The sequence below is a fragment of the Chroicocephalus ridibundus genome, chromosome 24, assembly GCF_963924245.1.
Source record: "Chroicocephalus ridibundus chromosome 24, bChrRid1.1, whole genome shotgun sequence".
Taxonomy (NCBI): domain Eukaryota; kingdom Metazoa; phylum Chordata; class Aves; order Charadriiformes; family Laridae; genus Chroicocephalus; species Chroicocephalus ridibundus.
The window spans coordinates 2331276-2354969 of NC_086307.1; the positions used below are offsets into that span (position 1 = coordinate 2331276).

A 23694-nucleotide genomic window follows, 5' to 3' on the forward strand; every position below is an offset into this window, starting at 1 on the left:
CCGCGGGGAGATTTCGGTGCTGCCTTCTTTTGTTGGGCTGAGATTCGCCAATAAATCTGGGAAGGAGAAAAATAATGAAATAAATCACACCCCACAACTTCCCACCGCCCCCCCCCCCCCCCCCAATGAAAAAGAATATTTGAGAATGAAAAGCCTCCTCCCGCCGCGGTACCAACGCGGGGGAAAAAAAGAAAAACCTAAACAAACGCTTAAAAGTGTCAGAAAGCGCTTTCAAAGCTCGGCAGAAAGAAGAGGGATAAATTTCAGAAGTAGGAACAGATTAATTTCTCTTCCCCACACACCTCCCGGTTTCCTGGTTCGCAGACATGTGTTTTGACAATTGCCAGAATTCCCCCTTTTTTTTTTTTTTTTTTTTCTCTTCTCTTCTTTTTCTTTCTTTCTCTACCTTCCAACCTCTGGAAACGTGCGCAGCGACTGAGAGGTTTTGCAAGCGAGAAACAAACATTATTTTTTTCCCTTCCACCCCCCACCCCCCCCCAATATCGCTATTATTTTTATTATTATTATTATTATTATTTTTCGCGCTGAGCCTTGCAACTTGAAGGGAGTCGCCCTGAACTTTTGGTGCACTTTCCTAAAGCAACTCCGGGGATGAAATAAAGGCAACAAGAACACGTTTAAGGCCATTTCCCTCCACCACGCTGCAAAATAAATAAATAAATAAATCCAAATTTAAAAAAAAAAAAATTAAAAATCAAGAGGGGAAAAAAAGCAAAGAAATGACTCGTCTGGGCAACTCTACGGGCGACGCACGGGGTGGTAAATGCTCTTTTTTATCCACCTAGGGCGAAAAAAAAAATAAAAAAATAAAGGTTTTTGCGGAAGGTTGTGTTAAAAAAAAAAGAAAAGCAAAACCGACGCGGGTTGTTATTTTTTTTTCAGCCCCTCTTCTCGGAAAGATATGGGGGGAAATGGGTGCTTTCGCTAATTATGGCTTTGTGCGTCTTGGTGCAGAAGTTGCCTTTTAATTAGCAAATCAAGCTCCCGAATAGGCCACCCTCTTCCAAACGCGGTGTCTGCAGCGCCGGAATAAAACTTTAAATAGTCTCTGAAGCTCTGAATAGAAGAATTCAGGGGAAGGAGAGATGAAATCTCTCTCCTTTTTTTTTTTTTTCCTTTTTTTTTTTTTTTTTTTAATTAAGAGCTGCCCAGACTCTGACTCCGAGGTTGTAATTACAGAGAATAGAGACGGCTCCAAAACAATACGAGCCATTTCAGGCCGGGGGAAAGAGGTAAATAAACCTCCACAGAAACCTCCACGAGTTTGTTATTGTCACCCTGTTACCCCTTTTTTTGTTTTAGGGGGAGATGTGTTGTTATTCCCATTTTCTTTTTTTTTTTTCTATTATTTTTAAAAAGCGTTATTTACAGCAGAAAGCGATATATTGACGAGGAAAACCCTGTTGTAAAGAGCAGGAATAAATTCCCAGCGAAAGCCCCAAATAAATAATTAGGGCTCACGTGTGCCATAAATGTCAAGAAAAAAAAAAAAAAAAGGCAAAGAGGAAGGGAAAAGGGCGGGGGGGGGGGGGGAAGGCAGAGATCCCAGATACAAGGTGAAATCAGTTTAAATAAAAAGGCTTTTAATGGCATCACTTGTATTTACCTCTAAGAGCTTGGAGTATTTAATCAGGGGCGAGCGCGGTGCCTTATGGCCAGATGTCAGCGGTGGGTGCGCGGGTGCGGGCATTTTTGGGGTGTGTGTGTGGGGGGTGAGACTTAGCGTGTCCCCCCCACCTTTTTCTGCACCCCAAAAGAGACATTTGTGCGGCAGTTTACAGAAAACCCCCTCAACCTGCTGGAATAATATTAATTTTTAAGCCTGGGGGGACACACACACACGCGGTGGCTCCGAGCGGGCGGGCACCTCCCAACCCCCGACACGCGTGTGGAGGGGGGGGGCGGGGGTGGGGAGGGAGCCCCGTCTTTTGCCCCACGCCCGGATCAGCCCCAAATGGGCTGGAAAGAGAAGAGAAACAGGCCCCCCCTTCCCTTCCATTCCCCCCCCTCCCCAAACCCCATCGGCCGCGGGGCTGGGCAGCAGCTCGCTGCCAGTAGCGGTATCTGCAGGCTGTTCAGGGAGGGAGGGGCGGGGGGGGGACACCGATTTGGATTTGTTTCCTTTCAGTAATTACTGAGGGATAGAAAACACATGTGTTGGGATCGTTTTTTTTTTTTAAAGCCTTTTTTTTTTTTTTTTTTTCTTCTTCCCCCCCTAAATCAGTTCATCAATTCGCTAATTATATTGGGGGGTGGGGGAGGAGGAAACCTCCCGACACACACACATATACATATATTTTTTTTTTTTTCTTTCTATTTTTTCTCTCCCCCCCACCCCGTGTGAGCATCAGTGGGGGGGGCGGGGGGGGGGGAAGGAAGGGGGGGGGCAATATGGCAATATTTCAGATTTCTATGGGCGCTTTTCTTTTCTGGGAACAAAGAGCAACTCCTATTAAAGAGCTACTCGAAGACTTGTACATATTTCTACTGCTGTGTAGCACTTTAATAAAACATCTGTTCTTGCTTCTGCTGATGAGTTTACATAATTGTTTGCAGACCAATTTAACCAGAAAGCGCCCCACATATTCCCTCTACACGTTTTCATGGGGGAAAAAATAAATACCTTTTGGGTAGCGACATATCTTGATGAAATACTTTCGAGAAATCCCCCAACTGCTCGAAAATATCAAGGCGGGGGGGGGGGGGGGGGGGGAGAGAAGAAATAAAAGGAACATCCAGTGCGTTCAAAACGTGAGGCTGAGGAATTGCCATGGGTAAAACATACTTTAATGATGCCTCGTTTGTATTTGCAGGAGCTTTCGGGGTGGTTGTGCTTTATTATTTATATTTTATTTTTTTCCACCCCCTCCTCGTTCTCTTCCTTTTCTCCCAGAAACCTGGGTTTTAACGCGGGGAGAGGATTCTATTTTAAGTTTCTTTACGGCAGCTGGTTTCTGTTCACTATAAATCGACCAGACTTTTAAGACTTGCCCTCTGTTTAGAGAAGTAATAAAACACTTAACTTTCTCGACTCCTAGTCACACGGTTATCACCCAGGTCTCCGCTACAACAGCCCCCCGAGCACCTATACAAAAATAAAATAAAAAAATAAAAAAATAAAGGGGGGGGGAGAAAAGTAGTAATAATAATAATAATAATAATAATAACAAACACTAAAATAATAATTCGAAAGAAAAACCAAAACCTAGAAGGAGTCTTTCTAGAAACTCCTCCAAACTTTGCAAGGTTGGAGCGGGTCTAAACGCCCTTCCATAGGTGCAAGCCCCCCCCCCCCCTCAACCCCCCCCCAATTCAATCTGCCCTCGCAGAGGTCCAGCCCCTCCAGCTGTAGCTTACTTTTAATTTACTCGCCAAATTACAGCGGGCTGTAAGCAATACATAAGGTAAGACAAGACGCCAATAACTGCAAAAGCCTTCACTCATTCATCTCTTCCCCCCCCCCCCAAGCCCCCCTCCCAAGTCCATTTGTTGGACCCTCCGCACCAGTTTAATCCCTGGGAGCAGCTTTGCGCTGGGCGCTGGTGGTTTCCAAAGTGACACACACAACCCCCCCCCAACCCCCCCCCCCCCCAAACCTGAAAGGACTTGGGTTGAGGGGAGATTGTGCCCATGGCTACCAATATTTGCAACCCAGCCCTGGCTCTCCAGATCGGGCCAGCTCAGGGTGCCTCTGGCTGGGGGGGGGGTGGTGGGGGGTGTGTGTGTGGGGGGGTGGGGCTCACAGCTCAGCAGAAGGCGGAAAATAAAAAATAAAATTAAAATTAAATAGTAATACCCCTCCAGTACTCGCCATTTCTTCCTACTTTCTTGATTTTTCCGCCTTTTCTTTGATTCCAGAAATCCCCGGGCAGGCGGTGGGGAGAGGGGTGAAAAAAAAAGGGAAACGAAAGGAAAGTGAAGTTGGCTTTTTTTTGGGGGGGTGGGGGTGGGGGTGGGGTGGGGGAAACCGCCTGTAAATCTTCCCCCTGTGCAGGAGTCTTATATCTGCACCAGGCTGGCTCCAGGTTGGGCAGCCTGAGGTGGAGCCAGGCTAACAAGGTCCATGTGCTAAATAAGATGGTGCCCACTTCCAGCTATCTCCTTTTTGGTTAGAAACTTTATTTTTTTTTTTTTTTTTCCCCCTAGTGACACTCAGGGGAAGCCTTAACGTTATAGAAGATGAATACACGAGCTTTTTTTTTTCAGTTGTAGTCTCGTTTATGGTTTTATTGCTACCATTGATTACTTTGCTTTGTTACACAGAGGAAAAAGAGCATAAAATCCGTGGCATCCGGGTTCCTGTTATAGCTGGGGAAAAAAATATACACACACACACCCCCCAACCCTTCTTTGTCAGCTAAATCTTTTCGGGATACGTCGCTAAAAACAACAACAACAACAAAAAAAGGGAATTAAGTCTATGGATGGAGAGCAAGGCAAACAAACGCTCTCAGTGTTGCATTGGAGTGTGCACCCACAAACCTTCCTCTCCCCAGCCCCCCGCGCCCTCACATTGGAAATAAAAAACGTGGAGACGGTGGAGGTTTAAAAAGAAAAAAAAAAGAAAAAGAAAAGAAAAAAAAAAAGAAAAAAAAAAGAAAAGAAACAGAGAGGAGGCCAGGGTTTCCCTGCCATAATTGAATTTTTAAATAGCAAGCCACCAGAATGATAAAGATACCTCGCAATATTTACAGATCAGCAGGTATGTTTTACATTTAAGGGGCAATTTATGGCTCTAGATTGAAATTAAAATTAGATTAGCTGCCTTCATTTCAATTAGTTCTAGGTGCAATCTACCCAGAGAAGATAGAATATAATCCCCCCCTTTCATCTAACTAAATATTTGCAATAGAAGTTTCCCAATCAGTTGTAAATATCCGCAACTATAAATTGCTGCAAACACAAACACGAGGTTGCGTCCCCAGCCCAGGCTCCCCATTGCTCTCCATTCCAAATAAAAATCCTCTTTTTCTTTCTTTCTTTCTTTCTGTTTTTGTGGTTTTTTTTTTTTCCTGGTGTTGTAGTTGTTGAAAAAAAAAAAAATATGCAATTATCCTCTAGCACTGAAAATTAGCAGGGAATTGGAGGGGAGAAATGTCAAAGTAGAGGAGAAATCTAACTTCCAGCCTAACGTGAGTTTGCAATGTTGGGTGTTGCTTTTCTGGATGTCTTTTCTCTCTCCCTCTCTCTTTTTTTTTTTTTCTTTTTTTTTTTTCCCTTTCCCCTCCCCAAGACACACTTTGGGAAGGCTCTGAAACACGTTATCAATCCAGAAGTCGCCATGTTTCCCCCCCTCTCTTTATGTAATATTTTCTCATCAGGAACACAACCATTTGATTCCATGATATTGACCAATGCTACATGAGAACAAGAAGGGGAAAAAAAAAAAAAGAAAAAGAAAAAGAAAAAGAAAAAGGAGAGTAATTTATGGCTTAATATTCTGTGGACATCTGAGATTTATTACTGTGAATTCTGAGCTATTTTATTACAAGATATTAAGCAAACATTTCTTTTTTTAAAAAAAAAAAAAAAAAGACAACAACAAACCAAAACAAAACAGGACACAAGCACCAGAACGCACAGACACAGACGGGGCTTCCAAACCTCACTGTCCATCAGCCAAAAAAAAAAAGGGGGGCGAGGGTGAGGGGAGGCGGGGGGGGGGAAGGAAAAGTTAAGCCTGGCTTAAGAAATTTGTGCCCCCCCCCTTCCCCTTCCAGCCCAGCCGCTCCCACCCCCCCCCCCCACCTCCCTCCCCCCCCAACTTCCCTCCCCAAGGCAGGACCCCCAGCCCTGGCTGCCCTCCCCACCGCATCCTCCCCATCCCCCGGCACCCGGGGGGTGCTGGGGGGGGTTTGGGGGTGCAGGACTTACTTTCCATGCCCACTTAGTTTCAACTAGGGAATCAACAGAAGCAAAAGCAATTTTTTCCCTTTTTGACACCCGCCTCCCCATTGGCTCCCCCCGGGTCAGCTGACTTTGTCATTTTGTCTGTCCTGGAGCAGAGCCTTCCCTATAACAATCTAGTTCAGACTACAAACTGGAGACAGAAATAAATATTAAAGAAATCACACAGCCAGGTATAGAGGAGGATATGAATTCCTATTTTACAAACCCATCTTTATCCTGCCATCTAACCAGTGGCCAAGAGGTGCTTCCCAACGTAGCCCTCAATTCAACTGCCTATGACCCTGTCAGGCATTTTTCTACTTATGGAGCAGCCGTTGCTCAAAACCGGATTTATTCTTCTCCTTTTTATTCACCGCAAGATAATGTTGTGTTTAGCTCCAGCCGAGGACCTTATGACTATGGATCTAATGCTTTTTACCAAGAAAAAGACATGCTTTCTAGCTGCAGGCAAAATTCTATGGGACATAATACACAGACATCAATCGCACAGGATTTTACCAGTGACCAAAACAGGAACACTTCGCAAGAACAAAAAACTAGCATTCAAATATACCCATGGATGCAGCGTATGAACTCCCACAGTGGTAAGTTTTACAGCTCGGAGATATAAATTAAATAAACTGAACCATCTTTACGACCTTCTCCCTAGCAGAACAGGCTGAGCGACTTTTTATGGCCCCATAAAAACAATAATATAGCTCCTTCACAGTTGCAGCTACAGGCCTTTTATTTGTTAAGTTGTTGCAAGCAAATATGGCTTGTTATGCTCTTTCTAATTAAAAGACTTCGAGAGTGTAAAATATCTATAATAAAGTGCAGCGAGCTCTGCTCGGGAGTTAAGCACAAAATATTACCGGGGTAAAAATAAGTTTTAATGACGGGTGCGGGAAGTGCGGCGGTGGCGGGTTCCCCGCACCAAGAGGGGCCGGGGGAAGCTCCCACTTCCCCCTCGCCCCCCCCCCCACTCCCCCGTCTTCCCCCCCCCCCCCCCCACCTCCCAAATCCTCCAATTGGCAGAAATAATGGGGGGGGGGGGGGAAAGTGGTGTTTTGAGGGGTGGGGGGGAGCAGCATCCCCGGAGAAAATGACCCGGGTGGAAAAAAAAAAAAAAAATAATGCTGCGCGCAGAGGGTTAAATTAATCCCTCAAAGAAAAAAAAAATAGAAACATTTTCATTTTTTTTATTATTTTTTTTCGGGAGGGGGGGTGCTGGGGAGGGGGTGGGGGGGAGGGAGGAGCGGGGGCGGCCGCGGGGGTTGCGCGGGGGCGGAGGGGGGGGGGGTTGCGCGGGTGCGGATGTTTGGGTTTGTTTTTTTTTTTCCCGTTTTTTACCCCCCCCCCTTTTATTTTCTCGGCGTTCTAGCGGGCTGACGATTTTTAGTCTGTTTTGTCTCGGCATCCCTAGGAGTGGGCTACGGGGCCGACCGCCGGCGGGGCCGCCAGATTTATTCCCGGTACCAAACCTTGGAGCTGGAAAAGGAATTTCACTTCAACCGGTACCTGACCCGGCGGAGGCGGATCGAAATCGCCAACGCTCTCTGCCTGACGGAGCGGCAGATTAAAATCTGGTTCCAAAACCGGCGGATGAAATGGAAAAAAGAAAGTAATTTGAGTTCCACCCTCTCCGGGGCGGGGGGGGGGGGCCGCCGCCGCCGCCGCCGACAGCTTGGCCAAGGAGGAGAAGCGAGAAGAGACAGAGGAGGAGAAGCAGAAGGAGTGAAAAAAAAAAAAAAAAAAAAAAAAAAAAGTGACAGCTCGGCGGCAGGAACCCCCCCCCCCCACCTCAGTGTCGTCCCCGTCCCCCCCCCCGCCCGACACCCTCCACCCCGTATTTATCACTGGCACAATGTTTGGCTACCTTAAAAAAAAAAAAAAAAAAAAAAAAAAGGAAAAGATAATAACTTGGGGGGGCGGTGTGTGTGTGTGTTAAAAAATAAGGTCTAAGGTGGAAATGTGACGCCCCCCCTCCCCACTGCTACACAGTGTCGTCCCGTCCGCCCCCACCCCCCCACCCCGCAGCTCTTCCCAGTGACCCCCCCCCCGCCCCGCACACGCATCTCCGCCATCGCCTATTTATCTAACTCGGGATAAGACTGTTTCAAGCCGCACACTCCCCCCATCCCTCCCCATCCCTCCGCCTTCCCCCCCCCCTCCCCCGCCCCCCCCAAAAAATAAATTGGGCATCCGCTGTGCCGGGTCGGACTGTGCCCAGCCGCTTCTCCTCCGCCCCCCCCCCCCCCCCCAAAACCAGAGCAATTCTTCCTCCCCTGGTGAAAAAATCTGATTTCCCTGAGAAAAAGCTCCTTCCACCTAAATATAGCATTTCCAAGAGCATCCTCCTTGTATTTAAGCAGATACCTGGGCTCATCACTGCATACTACAAACTGTGACAGTTTCTGTGTGAATATTTTTAACTGTGTTTGTGGTACCTGTATTTATATTTATGTTTAGCACTGTAATGTTCCACAGTATAAAGTGAATGGAGTTCTATAGCAGTAGAAAAGGAAAAAAAAAGAAAAAAAAAATTAATAAAAAATCTTGTGTTACACCCTCTCATGTATAAAGGTCATGTCCAGAGGACTATGTTGAGTATTTAATAAAAACTGAATATTATTTTTAAAGTTTATAGAATGGCCTCTGAGCTTCAGTTGAAACCTTTCGTGTTGGTAACAGCCTGTTAGAAAGTTCACTTATCTTCTGTGTGTTGTTCCTGAAAAATCAGCTCCCTCTCTCCTTTTTCTCCCCTCCTTCGTACCTCTCTCATTCAAGAGTATTCCAAAAAAAAAAAAAAAAAAAAAAAAAGGAAAAGGGGGGAAAAAAAATTACATTTTGCTTTGTCTCCTTGAATTAGTCTTGTTACTGTATTGTTCGGTGGCATCAGGAATCTATGCCATACCTCTCGCTTCATGATTAAAAATGGATTTCCAAAGTTCAAAACAGTATATATTTCTTATTGCACCCTCCTCAGTCAAATACCAGGTCAAAGGTTCTGCTTCTCTTTTTTATTATTTTGATTTAATTTGAGCTCTACACCAGCTGAGAATCCCCCAGCTCTGCGGAAGGACCCACTTCTCCCCCCCCCCCTCCCCAACCCGCCTCCCTCCCCCTCGACTTATTTCGACCCAATAGACCTTTCCAGGGAGGGGGGGGAGTCACTTTTATCCAGAAACTCATCCTTAGGAGAACGAAAATTGTGGATATAACGCTGGGAGACAAACCCTGCTGCTGTGGATCGCAGGCTCGGATAACCCATTGCGAAGGCTGGATAAAAAAAAAAAAGAAAAAAAAAAAAAAAACAAGAAAAAAACAACAAAACCTGCATTTTTCTCGCCTCTTTGTCACTGCTGTAATATTTACTGGGCTGTTCAGTAGGTTGCACTTAGCCAGGGATGATATTTCCCTGGAAGCAGCTTTGTCCCCTTCAAGGTTGTTTTTTTTTTTCTGGTTTTTTTTTGGTTTTTTTTTATGAAACATCCAGGATTTGGTGTTAAGTGACCATAACCAGGAGAAAAAAAAAAAAAAAAGAAAAAGAAAAAAAAAAAGTAGGGGGGGGGAAAAAAAAAGCAGCCTGGGGAGGTTTTTTCAACCCATCCTTTGCTCGTCTCCAGCCTGGAATGTGCAGGCGATTTTTACAAAGCGCAGGAAAGACGTGGGAAGAAAAAAAATAAATATATATGTAAAATTATAAGTCTCTCTTAAAACGAAAGAAAAGAAGCAAAGAGCACCAACAACCAGGAGCCAAGAGCGTTTTGCAAGAGGGCAACGACCTGGCCGGGGAGCAGGAGGCTTCCCTGGGTGTAAACCAGTTTGAATTTCCAATGATGACAATAAAAAAAAAAAAAAGGGCAAAAAAAACCCCCAAAACAACAAACCCACCCCAAACAACCGACCCAAACGTATATATCCACAACCACACATATATAATTCGGCGCCTATAGAGAGAAGGAAGGCGAGATGTAACACCCAGCGCATTCAAGGCATTCTCTGGCTGTTGAAAGGAGACGGAATAGAAAGAAAACGTGCTCAGGTCTGGAAGGCAAAACCCGAATCGGGCTGGGGGGGCTCGGAGCTGCCCCTCTCCCATGGCACACAGCCCCCCCACTCCCACCCCTCCCCACCTTCTCCCAGCTCCGGACCAGAAGGGAGGGCTGGAAATTCAGATTTCAAGGTATTTATTTCCCTTTCGCCCTTTGAAGAGAGGGGCTGGTTTCTCCACCGAGCAGCAGACAAGGAAGATCCAGGCTTCTGCCAGCAATAAATTGCAAGAGAAGGGAGAAAACGAGGGGGGGAAAGGTAAAAGGAATGTAAACTTTGGCGCATTGGAGGAGCTTATATGCGAGGAGCAGCCCCTGCGGAACCCTCAGGAGCTTCCCTGACCTCCACCGCTCCCCATAACCTCGGAAAACAACGCGGGGAATGCGCTTCCTTCCACCTCGCCGGCAGATCTTCGCGCGCAATTCCGAAAAAAAAAAAAAAAAAAAAAAAAACGGACATCAAATATGTTGCGGAGGTAACGCGCTGCTGCGACCTTCCCCTCCTGGTTGGAAAAAGAACGAAAAAACCCGCACTTTTCCTGTCCCCTGCCCGCGCAGCTGCGATTTTGGGACGGAAGAAACAGAGCAAAATGCGCGCAAAACAGGAAAAAAAAAAAAAAAGGATGTTTGGAAATCGCGGAGAGCGGAGGCAGCGCGGACGCAGCCTGCGCGCTGCGCACACACCACCCCCACCCCCCCTCCCGCAACCTCCATCCTCCTTCCGCGGATGCGCGGGGGGGGGGGGGGGGGGCGCGGAGCGGCGGTGCGCTGCCGCGGAGCAGCGCTAGGTGCCGCTGCCGCCTCGCCGTCCCGCGGCGCGCTCCGCCCGCGCTCCCCCGCGCACCCCCGGCGCCTTCCGCGGGCCCCCATCAATTACCCGCCCCGGGGGTCATCAAGGCAAATTGATGAGTGGCCGGCGCCGTCACGTGACGCCACTTAAATATCCCATATTTGGGCAGCGCGTATTGGGGGAAAAAAGAAAGAAGAATCCCCACCTATAAATTCTGCACTTTAGGAGGAAACAAAAACGCGCCCCCCCACCCCTGAACTTCAAAGGGCCACAAATCACCCTAATCAAAGCGGTTGCAAAAAAAAAAAAAAAAAAAAAAAAAGAAAAAAAAAGGAAAAAAAAAAAGGAAAAAAAAAGAGGGGGGGGAAGAAGATAAAAAGAGGGAAAAAAAGAGGGGGGGAAGAAGAAAAGAGAGGGGGAAAAGAGGAAAAAAGAAAAAAGGAGGAAAAAAGAGGGGAAAAAGAAGAAAAAAGAGGAAAAAGAAAGGAGGAAAAAAGAGGAAAAAAAAATCCCCCCTCCCCAAATTTTCTTCCCCCCCTTTTTTTTTTTTTTTTATATTTTTTTCCTTTCCCTCCCCTCCTGCGCCATGAGTTCTTACGTCGCCAATTCCTTTTATAAGCAAAGTCCCCCCGTTCCTGCCTATGCCATGCAAAGTTATGGAAATTATGGAAGTGTGCCTGAGGTTCAGTCCCCCAGGTACCGCTACGGGGGCTTGGATCTGAGCATCACCCTCCCCTCCTCCGGGGCTGCCACCTCCCTCGGTGGCTTGGAGATGGCTGCGACCCCCCGAGCTAACCCCGAGCGACCTTCCTGCACGGTCATGGGTTCTTCAGGGCATCCTTTAGCCAGAGACGATCAAGCATCCCTAAATCCCGGGATTTACAGTCAGAAGAGTGTTAACACGCCGCTGGAGGAGAGATCTAAGAGCTCGGGTGAAATCAAAGCTGAGCCCGTGCAAACAGCACAACAAGGAGCACCACAACTGCAGCAGCAGCAACAACCTCCACAAATTTACCCCTGGATGACCAAACTACACATGAGCCATGGTAAAACTTTCGCTTCTTGATTTTTTTTTTTTTTTGGGGTTTCACAAGATTTTTTTTCTTCTTTTTTTTTTTTTCTTCCCTCTCTCTCTCTCTCTTTTTTTTTTTTTTTTTTTTTTTTTTTTGCCTTGGGTTTTTATAGGCCATACGGGGCAAATAATAAAAAACCTGAGGTCGTAAATTTTACGACTAAGGCATCAATTGCTCGTAAAACTGTCCACTAAAAGGCTTAGAGGCTATATACGCCCAAATTTATGACAGCATAATTGGATCATAGAAACAAAACGTGTATAAAAGGCAATATTCCATTTTTTTGGGAAGGGGGGGTTAAAAATAACTTGAAATACACATGTTCTTTGAGGGTGAGCTTTAAAAAAAAAAAAAAAAAAAGACACCAGAAGCGAAAGGGAGGGAAAGCGTGGAGAGATTCTTTTTTTCCCCCTCCACCTTCCCAGGGCTTGAAGGGGAGGGGGGGGGAAGAGACGAGATCCCCAAGAAAAGATATTTCCCTCCTTTGTACACTTCCTTATTGTCCGAGAGGAAACAGGTTCACTCCTGGCTCATCTACATGCGTTTGATCTGGGCTTTAGAAGGGAAGGGGGGGATTTAGGGGAGGTGGTGGGGAGGGGGGGGGGGGCTGAAGGTGTTGGGGAATGAAGGATTTCAGGCTACTTCCCTCCCTGCGTGCCCACAGCAAACTTCTGTATATTCTAGATTTGTAACCGGGTTTTCCCATTTTAAGAAAAAAAAAAATTAATAAAAAAGATATAAAATCCATCCAGAATTGCTTTGGCTTTTCATGCGGTGTCTTCCCCCTCTCCCCCCTCCCCCCTTTTTTTTTTTCCTTTTTTTTTTTTTTTTGTGTGTGTGTGTTGTTTTTTTCCCCCCAGAAACGGATGGGAAACGCTCCCGAACCAGCTACACCCGCTACCAAACTCTGGAATTAGAGAAAGAATTTCATTTTAACAGATACCTGACCCGGCGGAGGCGCATTGAGATCGCCAACAACCTCTGCCTCAACGAGAGACAAATCAAAATCTGGTTTCAAAACCGGAGGATGAAGTGGAAGAAAGATTCCAAGTTGAAAAGCAAAGAGGCTCTTTAGGTGGGATTGCAGGAGATGGGGTGGGGAGGGTGTGGGGGGGGCGTCCCCTGCTTTTTTGGGGCGTTGTTGTGGTTGTTGGGGTGTTTTCTTTCCTTTTCCATCACTTCTGGTGGAAGATACCTTGAGGAAACTTTGATTTTATTTTTTTTGTTGTTTTGGGGTGGGGAGGGAGCTGCTGGATGGGCTTTGGTCCGTACCCTCACAAATCCCTCAGACAAAGGAAATCTCTTATTAGTATGCAAAAAAAACCCAAACAACCCCACCAAAAAAAAAAAAAAAAAAAAAAAAGAGAGAAAAACCCAACCCCGCTGTTCGCTTCGTGCAAAAATTTAGTGTCTCGCTCTTTAGGTTGTTGCGAAGTGTCCTAACCTGTGCGCTCTTTGGGGGCAAAAACCACCAAGAAACAATAAAACACCACCAAAAAGGCGTGGAAAAAAAAAACCATCCGCAGGGTGGCTGGGTGGTGTCCTCCCCGCTCTACGAACCGCAATATTCGTAGGGCAAATGGCAAAAGGAGCTGGCGAAGAAGGAAAGGAAACATAACAAAAAATTGAGAAAAAAAAAAAAAAGAAAAAAAAAGGTAAAATAAAGGAGGGGGGGGAAAAAAAGCCCCAAACCCAGTAAGTTGGGTCAAGTCCCAGCCTCGCTCTCTGCTCGCCCTACTGGGAGGAGGGAATTGCTGGTCTGTTTTATTGGGAATTGCCCAGGGAAGATGCTCTGGCACCTCCGCTCTTTGGTCTCTCGAGTGGGAGAGGAAAATATTGCCCTTCGCTGGGGCTCGGAAAACCCCTCAAAATCCACTTTTCAAACCCCGGAGAGGACCTGGGTGGGGGGCGTCCCTGGTGGGCGTTTGCGCGTTTTTCTTGGGACTCGGCTGGCATCATTTTATTATTATTTGCATATAAAAGAAATGAATAGATTTGGGGAGGTGTATGGGGGGGGTGGACGCGGGGCGAGGGGGGGTGGTGGTGTTGGGGGGTGGGGGGGGATACACCGGTTTTCGCGACTCCTCCGAAATCTCCGGGCAGGAAAGTGCAGCATGGGAGGTGTATGTGCGTGTGTGTGCGGGGGAGGGGGGGGGGGCGGGGGGAGAAATAGCCTCTGGACTTAATATTATTGTGTATTTATTTGTTGCGTAATTAATGTAGATTTGCTAAATGCTAAGATATATATTAAAAAAGAAAAAAAAAAAAAAAAGCCAAGGCGAACCCCAATTTCTACATCTCTGTCTAAATTCTGGTCCATCGCAGTAACTTCTTTTATCCCCCCCCCCCGCCCCCGCCGCAATGATGTACTCGGTATATTTATTAGTTGCCGTTTCGTCCGCGAAAGGGCGATGAAACTTCTATTTTGTCATATGGAATAAACAGTAAATAACCCAAAAGTTGGCGCGCCGGGCAGCTATTTCTGTGCTCCTTCCCCGCCTTGGAGCAGATTCCTGCTCCTCTGCGACTTTGGCAAAGTATTGACTTTAAAAATATTACTATTTCTCTGTAAAAAAAAAAAAAAAAGGCAGATTTCAGGGAGGATGAGGGGATACTTAGAGTCTCCTTCTCCCCCCCAGCCTGGAGAAGGTTTGTGCTGCTCTTCCAATTTCCCAGAGCACGGGGAATTGGGGGGGGGCGGGGGGGGAGGAGAAAAAAGGGTTTTTTTTAATTTAATTTGGTGATTAAGTGCTGGCTGGGCCTTGAGGAAGGTGAGCTGCTCCCTGTCCCAGCTCCGACTTTTTAAATTTTCCTTTATTTCTCTCAGCTTTTTCATTCCAGGCTGGTGGCCTCGCCTGGCGGATGGCATTTTAATGGGAATATCGGCTTAAAATGACCTTCTCTCTCCTTTTCTCTCTCCTCTCCCCAATGGATAGTCGGGATTAAATGATTTTTGCCCCCAAAATCTCGCAGCCGCCGCCTCTTGCTGCAGGTTGGGCGGCACCTGGACGCGGGAAGGAGGTCCCAGTGCCTGACTGGAGGTGACTGGGATGGGATGGGATGGGATGGGACAGGACTGGACGGGACGGGACGGGATGGGACGGGGGGGCTGTCTGTCTGTGTGTGTGGGGTGTCTCCAGGCCCTGCTGTGCCCCCCCTTTCCCCAAGGGGAGCGGCCCCCAGTGGGGCTGTGGGGGAAGGGGAGCCTGCACACACACACACACACGTCCCCCCTCCCCGGGCTTTTTAAACTTATATATATTGATTTTGGGGGGAAATATATGTATTAGTTTCTGACTCTGCTAAGGTGGAGGGGCCTAATGGGGAACACATGGGCTCTGCCCCGGGGGTGGGAACCCGCCTTCCATAGGGTGTCCATACATCCCGGAGCCTGACACTTGGCTCCATATGGATTTCTCCAGCCCCACAACCATATGGCAGAGGCGCGGGGCTGCGGGAAAAAAAGGGGAAAAGGAAAAAAAAAAAACAACCCAAAACCTCTCTACGCGCCTCCCCCACGTGTTTCCCACCCGGGGCGGGGGCGCAACCTCCCCCCCCCCCCCAAAAAAAAAAAAAAAAAAAAAAGGTGGGTGCACCCCCAAGAGGTGGGTGCGCATCGTCTATAGGGCTGGCGGCCCATTTGCATAGGGCTCAGCCTATATTTCCCCCGGGCAGATGGCTGCGCTGCGCGCCCAGACGCGCACACGCGGAGTGGCTCCTCCCGCGCCTTCCCAGCTATTTACAGGCGAAAACAAATGCCGGGAGAAGCCAATAAGCTCCATAAAACTTTATAGGATTTCCTTTTACACAGGGGGAAACAACGGAACAATTTCCTGAACCTGCAAAACAAAAGTTTCTTCCAGCCAGCGGCTCGGGCCGCCTTTAGGGGTACAATTAGCACAGCGTGCTAATGAGGCACCTCCTCATCTCCCAGGGCTTGTATTTGAATTTTTATCATTTTATTTGACGGTTGTTACGCGTGGATGTCGGGTTCTGGTTATTTGGCGAGTTGCGAGCTGCAAAGATATTTAATTTTCCTGTCGTTTAACAGTCAGTGGACAAAAATCCTGGGTTTTTATCTTCTTTTTTTTCTTTTTTTTTTTTTTTTTTCCCCGTCTCGACTGTCATTTTGGAGTGAAATACTGCAAAGCCAAGCAAGGCTCGGCCTCGCACATTTATTCGCCGCCTGTAGAAGAGTGGCTCCCCCACTCTTGGGGCCTGGGGTGATTTCAGGGAGGGCTCGGTAGCGATTCCAATCATCATTTCTCTTTTTTTATTTTTTTTCTTCCTTTTTTTTTTTTTTTTTTTTTTTTTTTTGTTCTCCCCATGCTGTGTAAATCTATTGACTGGTTGTTCAGGCACAAAACCCTCTTGGCGTGTCCTGGTAATTGCTCGTTATTCCGTTCAATTTTCTCTTAAGCAATGTCTTCCCCTCGCTCTCCCCGGTATTATCGCGGCGTCTCTGGGTTATTATTTTTTATTCTGATTACATTTCGCACTCAAATAACACCTTTTTTTTTTTTTCCTCTCTCTCTCTTTTTTAACGGGGGAAGCTGTCAAGGCAGCTTGGGTTTGACAAGGGTTAACCGACTCCCAGCCCACGCGTGTTTTATCTGCGAGAGGAGGAAAAAAACACCCCAAGACCACCCAACGCCCCCCCCCCCCAAAAAAAAAAGCACTTTAAATCTCAAACTTTCGCATTTCCACCCCGCGGAGGGGAGTGCGGCTACTTATGATTAATTATTGGCTTCTCCTGCCCCGGGGAGGGGAGGGGGGACGAGGACAGGGGGGTCGGGAAGGGGGGGAGCTCTCTGCACCCCTCGCCCCCCCCCCCCCCCGCCTTTTCTGGGGGCATTTTTCTGGGGACTGGTGGATGGGTGGTGGATGTTGTTGCTGGTGCTGTCTGGAAGAGATTTGCCTTTTTTTTGGTGTTTTTTCTTTCCCCTCTCGGCTCCTCCATCCCTTCCCAAAGACTCAAGAAGGAAATAGAAAAGGACTTACCTTGCCCCGTCATCCGTGTCAACCCCGTGAGAACTTAAAATGGCCCAAAAAAACCAACAAACCAACCAAAGTTCCAGTTTGTTTTTGGTTTTTTTTTTATATATATATATATATATAAATCCATTACTTTTGTTGTTGTTGTTCGGATTTTTTTTTTAAAAAAAAAAAAAAAAAAAAAAAGCAAAGCCCTTTTAGTTTTCACCCAGAACATGAGAACATTAGCAGAAATACTCATGGCTTCTACGTGAATTTAGTAGTTTAAAACTTTTGAAGGTTATTTATGTGGATGGCCCTAAGCAAAAGCCCTGAATGGCTCTCAGGGAGCACGTGATGTCATTAAACTAAGTTTTATGGTTTGGGGGAGCTGACAAACCCACAATATATTTACATCATATATAATCTTAACTGTCCACCATCGCAGCTGCTAGAGCTGTTTAACGCCGGGACAGTGGGACAAGGCGCTTAGTGCGGAGCGCGGCGGCCGCGGGGCTCCTGGAGCAGCATCTCTCTTCCCCCCCCCCCCCTCCCCCCGTAAGTTTAATTTCTTCCTAACTCTCTCGTTTCTCTCGTGTTCGGTTTTTTTTTTTTTTTTTTTTTTTTTAAAAAAAAAGTCTCCTACTTATTTCCAATCCTTCACCTCTCTAGGCGCGGCGAAACGTTTGGCAAATTCCCCTCCCTGCGTGGGAAAAAAGGGGGTGGAGGGTGGGATTTTTTGTTGGTTGTTTTTCGTTTGTTTTGTTTTTTTGTTTTGTTTTTTTTGTTTTTTTGTTTTTTTTTAATTTATTTTTTGCGGGGGTGGTGGTGGGGGGGGAAAGAGCTGGAATGTGAGTTTTGCGAAGGGACGAGGATGTTATCTGGCAGGAATCTCTGCTCCCTCCCCCCCGCTTCACCCCCCCCCCCCCCCCCCCGCCCTCCAGGGCTGCTGGAGGGGAGATAAGGTCAAAGAAGGTCTAAATATTACTGGTTCGGCAGGAACCCCCCCCCCCGCCCCCCCCTTTCCCGTCATCTCTCCCCCCCGGGTACAGCCTGGAGGTATCCCGAAGTTTCAACCCCCTTCCAGAGGTATTTTTTTTGGGGGGGGGGGGGGTGGGGGTGTTATTTGTGTTTATGGGGAGAGTTGGGCTTTGCAAAGAGAGGAGGGGAAAGGGAAAGGAATTAACACAAAAAAAACCCAAAACAAAAACAAAAAAAAAGGAAAAATGATCAATATCGGGAGGAAGCGCTGGGAGGGGCGTGTGCGGGGCGGGGGGGGGCGGGCCGGGCCCGGGCAGGTGCGCGGAGGGAGGGTCCCTCCGTGGGCGGCCCCACGGCACCCGTGGGGTGGGCCCACGCCGGGGGGGGGGGAGGGTCTGGGAAGTGAGTGGACATCCCAGCCCCCCCCCCGCCCCCAACCCCTGCTGGGTGTTTGGTGAAGTGTCGGGGGGGGGTCACGCGTGGGGGGGTCACGCGTGGGGCAGGGCCACCTCCCGGGTCTGTGTGGCAGATTGGGTGCGGGGAACCACCCCCCCGGCACCCCTTGATGCCGGGGGTGGGGGGGGGGGCGCCCTTTGGGGACAAACCTCCCCGAGGAGCCCGGGGGGATGGTGGTGCAAAAAATGGGGGGGGTGCAACCCGCTGTGGGAACCAGGGTGAGGGGGGAGAGGTGGCCTCGCTCCCTGGCTCCCACTCCCGTGTCGTGTGACCCCCCGCCCCCCCGAGGACAGGGTCCCACGGAAAACAATAGGGCACCCCCTCCCAGACAATGGCTGGGCCCCTATTGTTCTCGGGGGGGGGGAGGGAACAGAAGATGCTCAGCTTTGTGGCCCCCCCCCCCCCCTCAAGGCCCCATCCTGGTGTTATCCTGGCATTTACAGGGGGTGCATCCTCGGGGAGGGGGGGGGCACACGTGTTGTATTTGGGGGGGTGCAGTGCGGGTTCCCGCCGTGACGGGGGCTGTCCGGAGGGGTTTCCACTCGGGAGCGCACACGCACGCACACGTGTGTGCGCACACGGGCACATAACAGGCGTGCACACGCGTGCGCGCGCGGGCAGGCAGGCGTGCGAGTGGCACGAACACGCGTGCACCCGCGTGTGAGCGTGCGGCAGCGCACACGCGTGCCACAGCTCTGCCAGCACACGCGCATGTACACAGGTGCTCGCGCGGGCTTGCGCACACCCCCCTCGCCCCCCCACCCCCAGCAAGCGCGCGCGTACACGCGCAAGGCCCTGCGCACACGCGAACACCCACACAGCACGTGTGCAGCCTCCCACGGGGGTCCTGGGGGGGCTCTGTGGGTGCTAAGGGGGGCCCCCGTGGGTGCTGTGGTGCTCTGTGGGTGCTGGAAGGGGGTCTCTGTGGGTGTTGGAGGGGCTCTGTGGGTGCTGGGGTCACTCTGTGGGCGTTGGGTGTCTTTGTGGGTGCTGGGGGTGGGCTCTGTGGGTGCGGGGGGGGGTTCTGTGGGAGCTGTGGGACTCTGTGGGTGCTGGAGCGGGGAGCTCTGTGGGTGTTGGATCTCTGTAGGTTCTGGGGGAGGCTCTGTGAGTGCTTGGAGGGGGGGACTCCGTGGGCGCTGGGGGTCTCTGTGGGTGCTGGGGGTCTCCGTTGGTGCCAGAGGGGCTTTGTGGGTATTGCGGGGGGGGGTCTGTGGGTGCTGGGGAGGGGCTCTGTGGGTGCTGGTGTGGCTTTGTGGATGTTGCGTGGGGGGCTCTCTGGGTGCTGGGGGGGGTCCGTGGGTGCTAAACCTCTTCCAGCATCTCCCTGGCAGGGATGGGGACCCCCTTGGCAGCCACCGCCCCCCCCCCACTCCTTGCCCCAGGGACAACCGCTCCCCACCCGGACGGGGGGGACGGGGCCAATCCCCCCTGGGGTGCTCGGGGGGCAGCCGGGCTGCACAGCGCCCCCCCCCCCCCCCCCCGCAGAGACAACTTTGGGTAAAGGATGGAGTAAGAGGCAGGGACATGGTGAAACACCTGGGGACTCCCCAAATCTTTTCCTCTCCGGAGCCCTGGGGCAGCTCAAGCCCCCCCAGAAAAGCAGGGAGCGGCCCCCTGGGACCTGTGGTCCTTTTGGGGCATAGTGGTGGTGGTGGGGGGGATTTGAAGCCCCTTCTCCATGTGCCTTATCCAGGGGCCCTCATTTGGGGGTGTCCTGGGGGGCTGAGCCCTCCTGGGGGGAGAAGTTCGCTGTCCCAGAGGATCTTGGCGAGGTCAGGGGGTGGGTTTCAGTGATTTTAGGAGGGGGCTGCCTAAAATCCCCTGCCACCCCCCCAACCCGGCCCTCGCTGCCCGCTTTTTGCACCCCCCTTTTGACGCCAGGGCCGGGGGCTGCGCAAACCACTTTTTAGGGGCCCGGTTTTTAGTCTCCAGCATGAAGATGGGGATGAATTTCCGCCCCCCCCCCGCCCAATCCCACTGGGAAGGTGGGTTTCGCTCCCCCGCCCCCCCGCTTCCCCCCCCTGCGGGTGAAGATCCATCTACCTGAGCCCTATGGGGATCTATAGGGCTCTATGGGGCTCGCCTATAGGGCTCCATCGGTGGGGGGGCGTGCCCTGAGCGCGCCACCTCCGAGGATATATCAAAAAAAACCCTTCAGAAATAATCAGTATTTTCAGTATTTTCTTTACACACACACCCCCACCCCCCCCACCCCGCCCCGAGCAGCGAAATGTCCCCGCGGGGGTGGGCCAAGGCCACTGTCCCCAGCTCAGGGCTCTCCCGGGGTGGGGGTCCCGGGGGTCTCAGCATCCTTTTGTCGGCCCCCCCCTTCCCCTCCCCCCCGGGGACGATTCAGGTCCTGCCTCGGCCTGGCTGGGTGGTGTGGGCTTGAAAAGGGGAAAAACGTTAAAAATTAGAATTATTCCCTTTATTTAGCCGTCGTTAATAGCGGGGAAAGGTGACGGGGGGGGGAGGAAAGGTGACAAAAAATAAGGCAGCTCCAAACCTGGGCCCAAGGGAGGTGGGAACAAGAAGGGGTTGGGAGGGGGCCGGACCCCCCCTGACCCCCCCAAATCTCCCAAACCCCACGGAAAGTCCTCGCGAGGCTCTTTTTTTTTTTTTTTTTTTTTTTTTTTTTTTTTTTAAAAAATGTGCTTTTGGGAGACCACGAAGTGGCTCAAAACCTGGAAGTATCCCAAAAGGAAGAGGGGGTTTGGGGGGAGCGGTACCCCCCGCTTCACCACAGCTTCCCGGGGTGGGGGGAAAGGGGATGTTCTCCCACGTGTGCCGAGGCCGCTGTGGCAGAAACACGGGGGGGGGGGGATGTGTGTCCCAAATCTGGGGAGAAAAAAGGAAGTTTTTTTCTGCGTCCGACGTGAAAACTCGTCTCCTCCTTTCCCCTGCGACCTCTCATTTCCCACCTCTTCCTCTCGGTGATGGATGGGGGGGGTCATTAAAAATAGATGCCGGGTTGGAGACATTTCTTCCGGATATTTGGGATTTTCGCTTAAATACCATTACTTTGAGTTTAGACGCCGCTCGCGTTTGCATGTGAGACCGGGAGAGCTTCCAGTCGCCTGGAGGGTGAATTCCGGGATTTAAAAAAAATAATAATAATAAAAAAAAAAATACAGTGTTCATAAGAAATCCGCCTATATCGTAACAGGCAAAATAATTTTCTGTATAATTGGCTGGGAGAGAGAAAAAAAGGAATAATAAAGTCTGGAGAATGAATATAATTTCCTCGCATCCAGCTGGGTGCTGGAAAAAAAACCAAACCGAACCAAACCCAGGGATTATTGGAGGGTGGATGAGAGGATGGAGGGAATCCGGCCAAAACAGGCGCAGCCCGATGTTTCCATCTCATCATTTGGGGGGCTTCTTTTTTTTTGTTTGGTTTGGGTTTTTTTTCTGGTTTCCTCGCCCTCTCCCCGAGGTGGGGAAGAGAGTTTTTAACCATCGTCTCCCATTTCTCCCAGTGCCAGCCCCAGCAGCCGGGCTGCGCTGCCCGCCTGTCCCTGCGCATCCTATTGATGGATTGATTTTATTGATTTATTATCCGCTCCTCAAAGCGCGTCTCTATCAAATGATGTTTTGATCTGGGTTTTCCCGGTCAAGAGTTGAATCCTGAGTTATCGATTTGTATTTTTTCCCCTCCTTTTTTTCTTCCCCCCCCCCCTCCCGGATTTTATTTTATTTTTTTTTAATTTATTTGCGATTTTTCTCTCGCCTGGCAGACACGACCCCCTTTTTCCCAGCAAGGACTGGAAATATCCATCCTCCCCACCCCCTTGCCCTGCTTTTAGGAAGGAAGGGACGAAAGAAAATGAAGAGCCCAATTACTTTCACTCCGGACACATCCTTTATATCGCTGTATCCCAACTCTTTTCTCCTCCTTACGGCAAAAAAAAAAAAAAAGGGTCAAAGAAATATGGTTTGGCCAGACGTGAAATAAACCCCCACCTTTATTTCCGCCTATATGCACTTTATTCGTCTTTTTTTCTTCCTGTTTGGGCCGTGTTTATGTGCAGGTTTTTATTTATGTAAAATATTTATATATCCTGGCCATAGGCACGGAGATGGCTTTATCAGTATGGAGATATATATACATATACGCGCAGTCCGCAGGGGGCTGGGGGGGGTCTGGAGAGCCCCTTGTGTGCACACAGACACGCACACTTAGGTAAACAGACACAGATATATTTAAATGTTTTCTTGGCACTTAGTGGATTCCTCTGATTCCTTCTCAGCAGTAAAATAATCACCAGGGAGGGGAGAGCGGCTACTGTTGACCTCTGCTATTTATTCGCGTCCAGGGCAGGATTTTAGACTTTGCTGGAGTTTGGGGAAAAGGAGCTGCCGCTCGCCCTGCTTTCAAAAAAAATTTAAACTTTATTTCCTGTAGGTTTCGGGGGAAAAAAAATAAATCAATAAATATGATTTGGAGGGAGTGCACAGTATGGAATACTGATTTTTGAAATTTTATTTTTTTTTTTAATTTTGTTTTCAAGACACCAGCTCCCTCCGTCCCTCTGTCTGCCTTCCCCCCCCCACCCCCCCGCCCCCGGACCCTATCTCCTGCGGTGGCTCAGCCCCGGCCCCGGCTCCCAGCCGGGGGGTGGCCGGGGACAGGAGGGCTCTGCCCGGCGCGGGGCGGGGGGGGACACACACAGCAGCGGCAGGTGTCTGCTGGGACCCCCCCGACCCGCCAGCCCCCCAAAACCCGGCAAACCACCCCGGGGGGCTCTTCTGCCACGAACACACCTCGATCCCTGGTTTAATTTCTTCCGCTTTCCTTCCTTTGCTGCCCCTTTCCCTCCTTCCTTCCTTCCTTCCTTCCTTCCTTCCTTCCTTCCTTCCTTCCTTCCTTCCTTCCTTCCTTCCTTCCTTCCCTCCATCTCTTTTCCCTCCCATATTTCTTTCCCATTCTCCGCCTTTCTCCCTCTTTCTATACATCTCGTCTTTCTTTCTCTCTTCACCCTCTTATCTCCCCCGCGCCCCCAATTTCTGCTTTTCCACCCCAAACCGAAGGCACCTTGCTGGAAGCCCCCCCCCGCCCCCCCCAAAGCCCGAGCACCCCCTTGGCAAACCCCGGAGGATTTTTCCACCCCCGTTTCTCCCTATTGACTCATTCCTGTGTTTATTTTTAAAGCCTTTCCCCCTCGACCCTCCTCGACCCTCCAGAGACATGGACCTTGGCGGGGACACAGCTTTTGGGGGGGGACACAGTCTGGGGGGGGACACAGCTTCTGTAGAGCTCAACCCCCCCCCTCCTTTGGAGGGGGGACCGTCCCTCTGTTAGAACCCACATTAGGGGGCTTGCAGGCTGAGCTTGATGAGTTTCTCTAATTAATAAAGAGGTAGCTCGTGTGTGTCCCCCTCCCGGTGCCATCTCCCCCCCTCCCACCCCCCACCTCGCTCCTCTCTACTGCACCGTTCGCTGGGACCCAGC

The 23694-nt window shown here is 49.8% G+C and overlaps 2 protein-coding genes across 2 annotated transcripts; both read left to right on the top strand.

Moving 5' to 3' along the window:
* The first annotated feature begins 4605 nt into the window (after positions 1 to 4605).
* HOXC6 (homeobox C6) lies at positions 4606 to 7651 on the top strand. Its single transcript, XM_063359278.1, is given in 3 exon segments — positions 4606 to 6515; positions 7337 to 7572; positions 7574 to 7651. Coding segments are annotated over 3 exon segments (714 nt in total). The 5' UTR covers positions 4606 to 6115.
* Positions 7652 to 11341: 3690 nt separating this feature from the next.
* Positions 11342 to 12903, top strand: HOXC5 (homeobox C5). Its single transcript, XM_063359279.1, has 2 exons — positions 11342 to 11801; positions 12689 to 12903. The coding sequence occupies exons 1-2, from the start codon at positions 11342 to 11344 to the stop codon at positions 12901 to 12903; spliced, it is 675 nt and encodes a 224-aa protein (XP_063215349.1).
* The last annotated feature ends 10791 nt before the right edge of the window (positions 12904 to 23694 follow it).

Bases quoted from the DNA above. Each gene is read 5' to 3' on its own strand.
- HOXC5 (XM_063359279.1), top strand. From the start codon at position 11,342: ATGAGTTCTTACGTCGCCAATTCCTTTTATAAGCAAAGTCCCCCCGTT. The intron at 11,802-12,688 runs GTAAAACTTTCG...TTTTCCCCCCAG, and splicing joins CAAACTACACATGAGCCATG to AAACGGATGGGAAACGCTCC.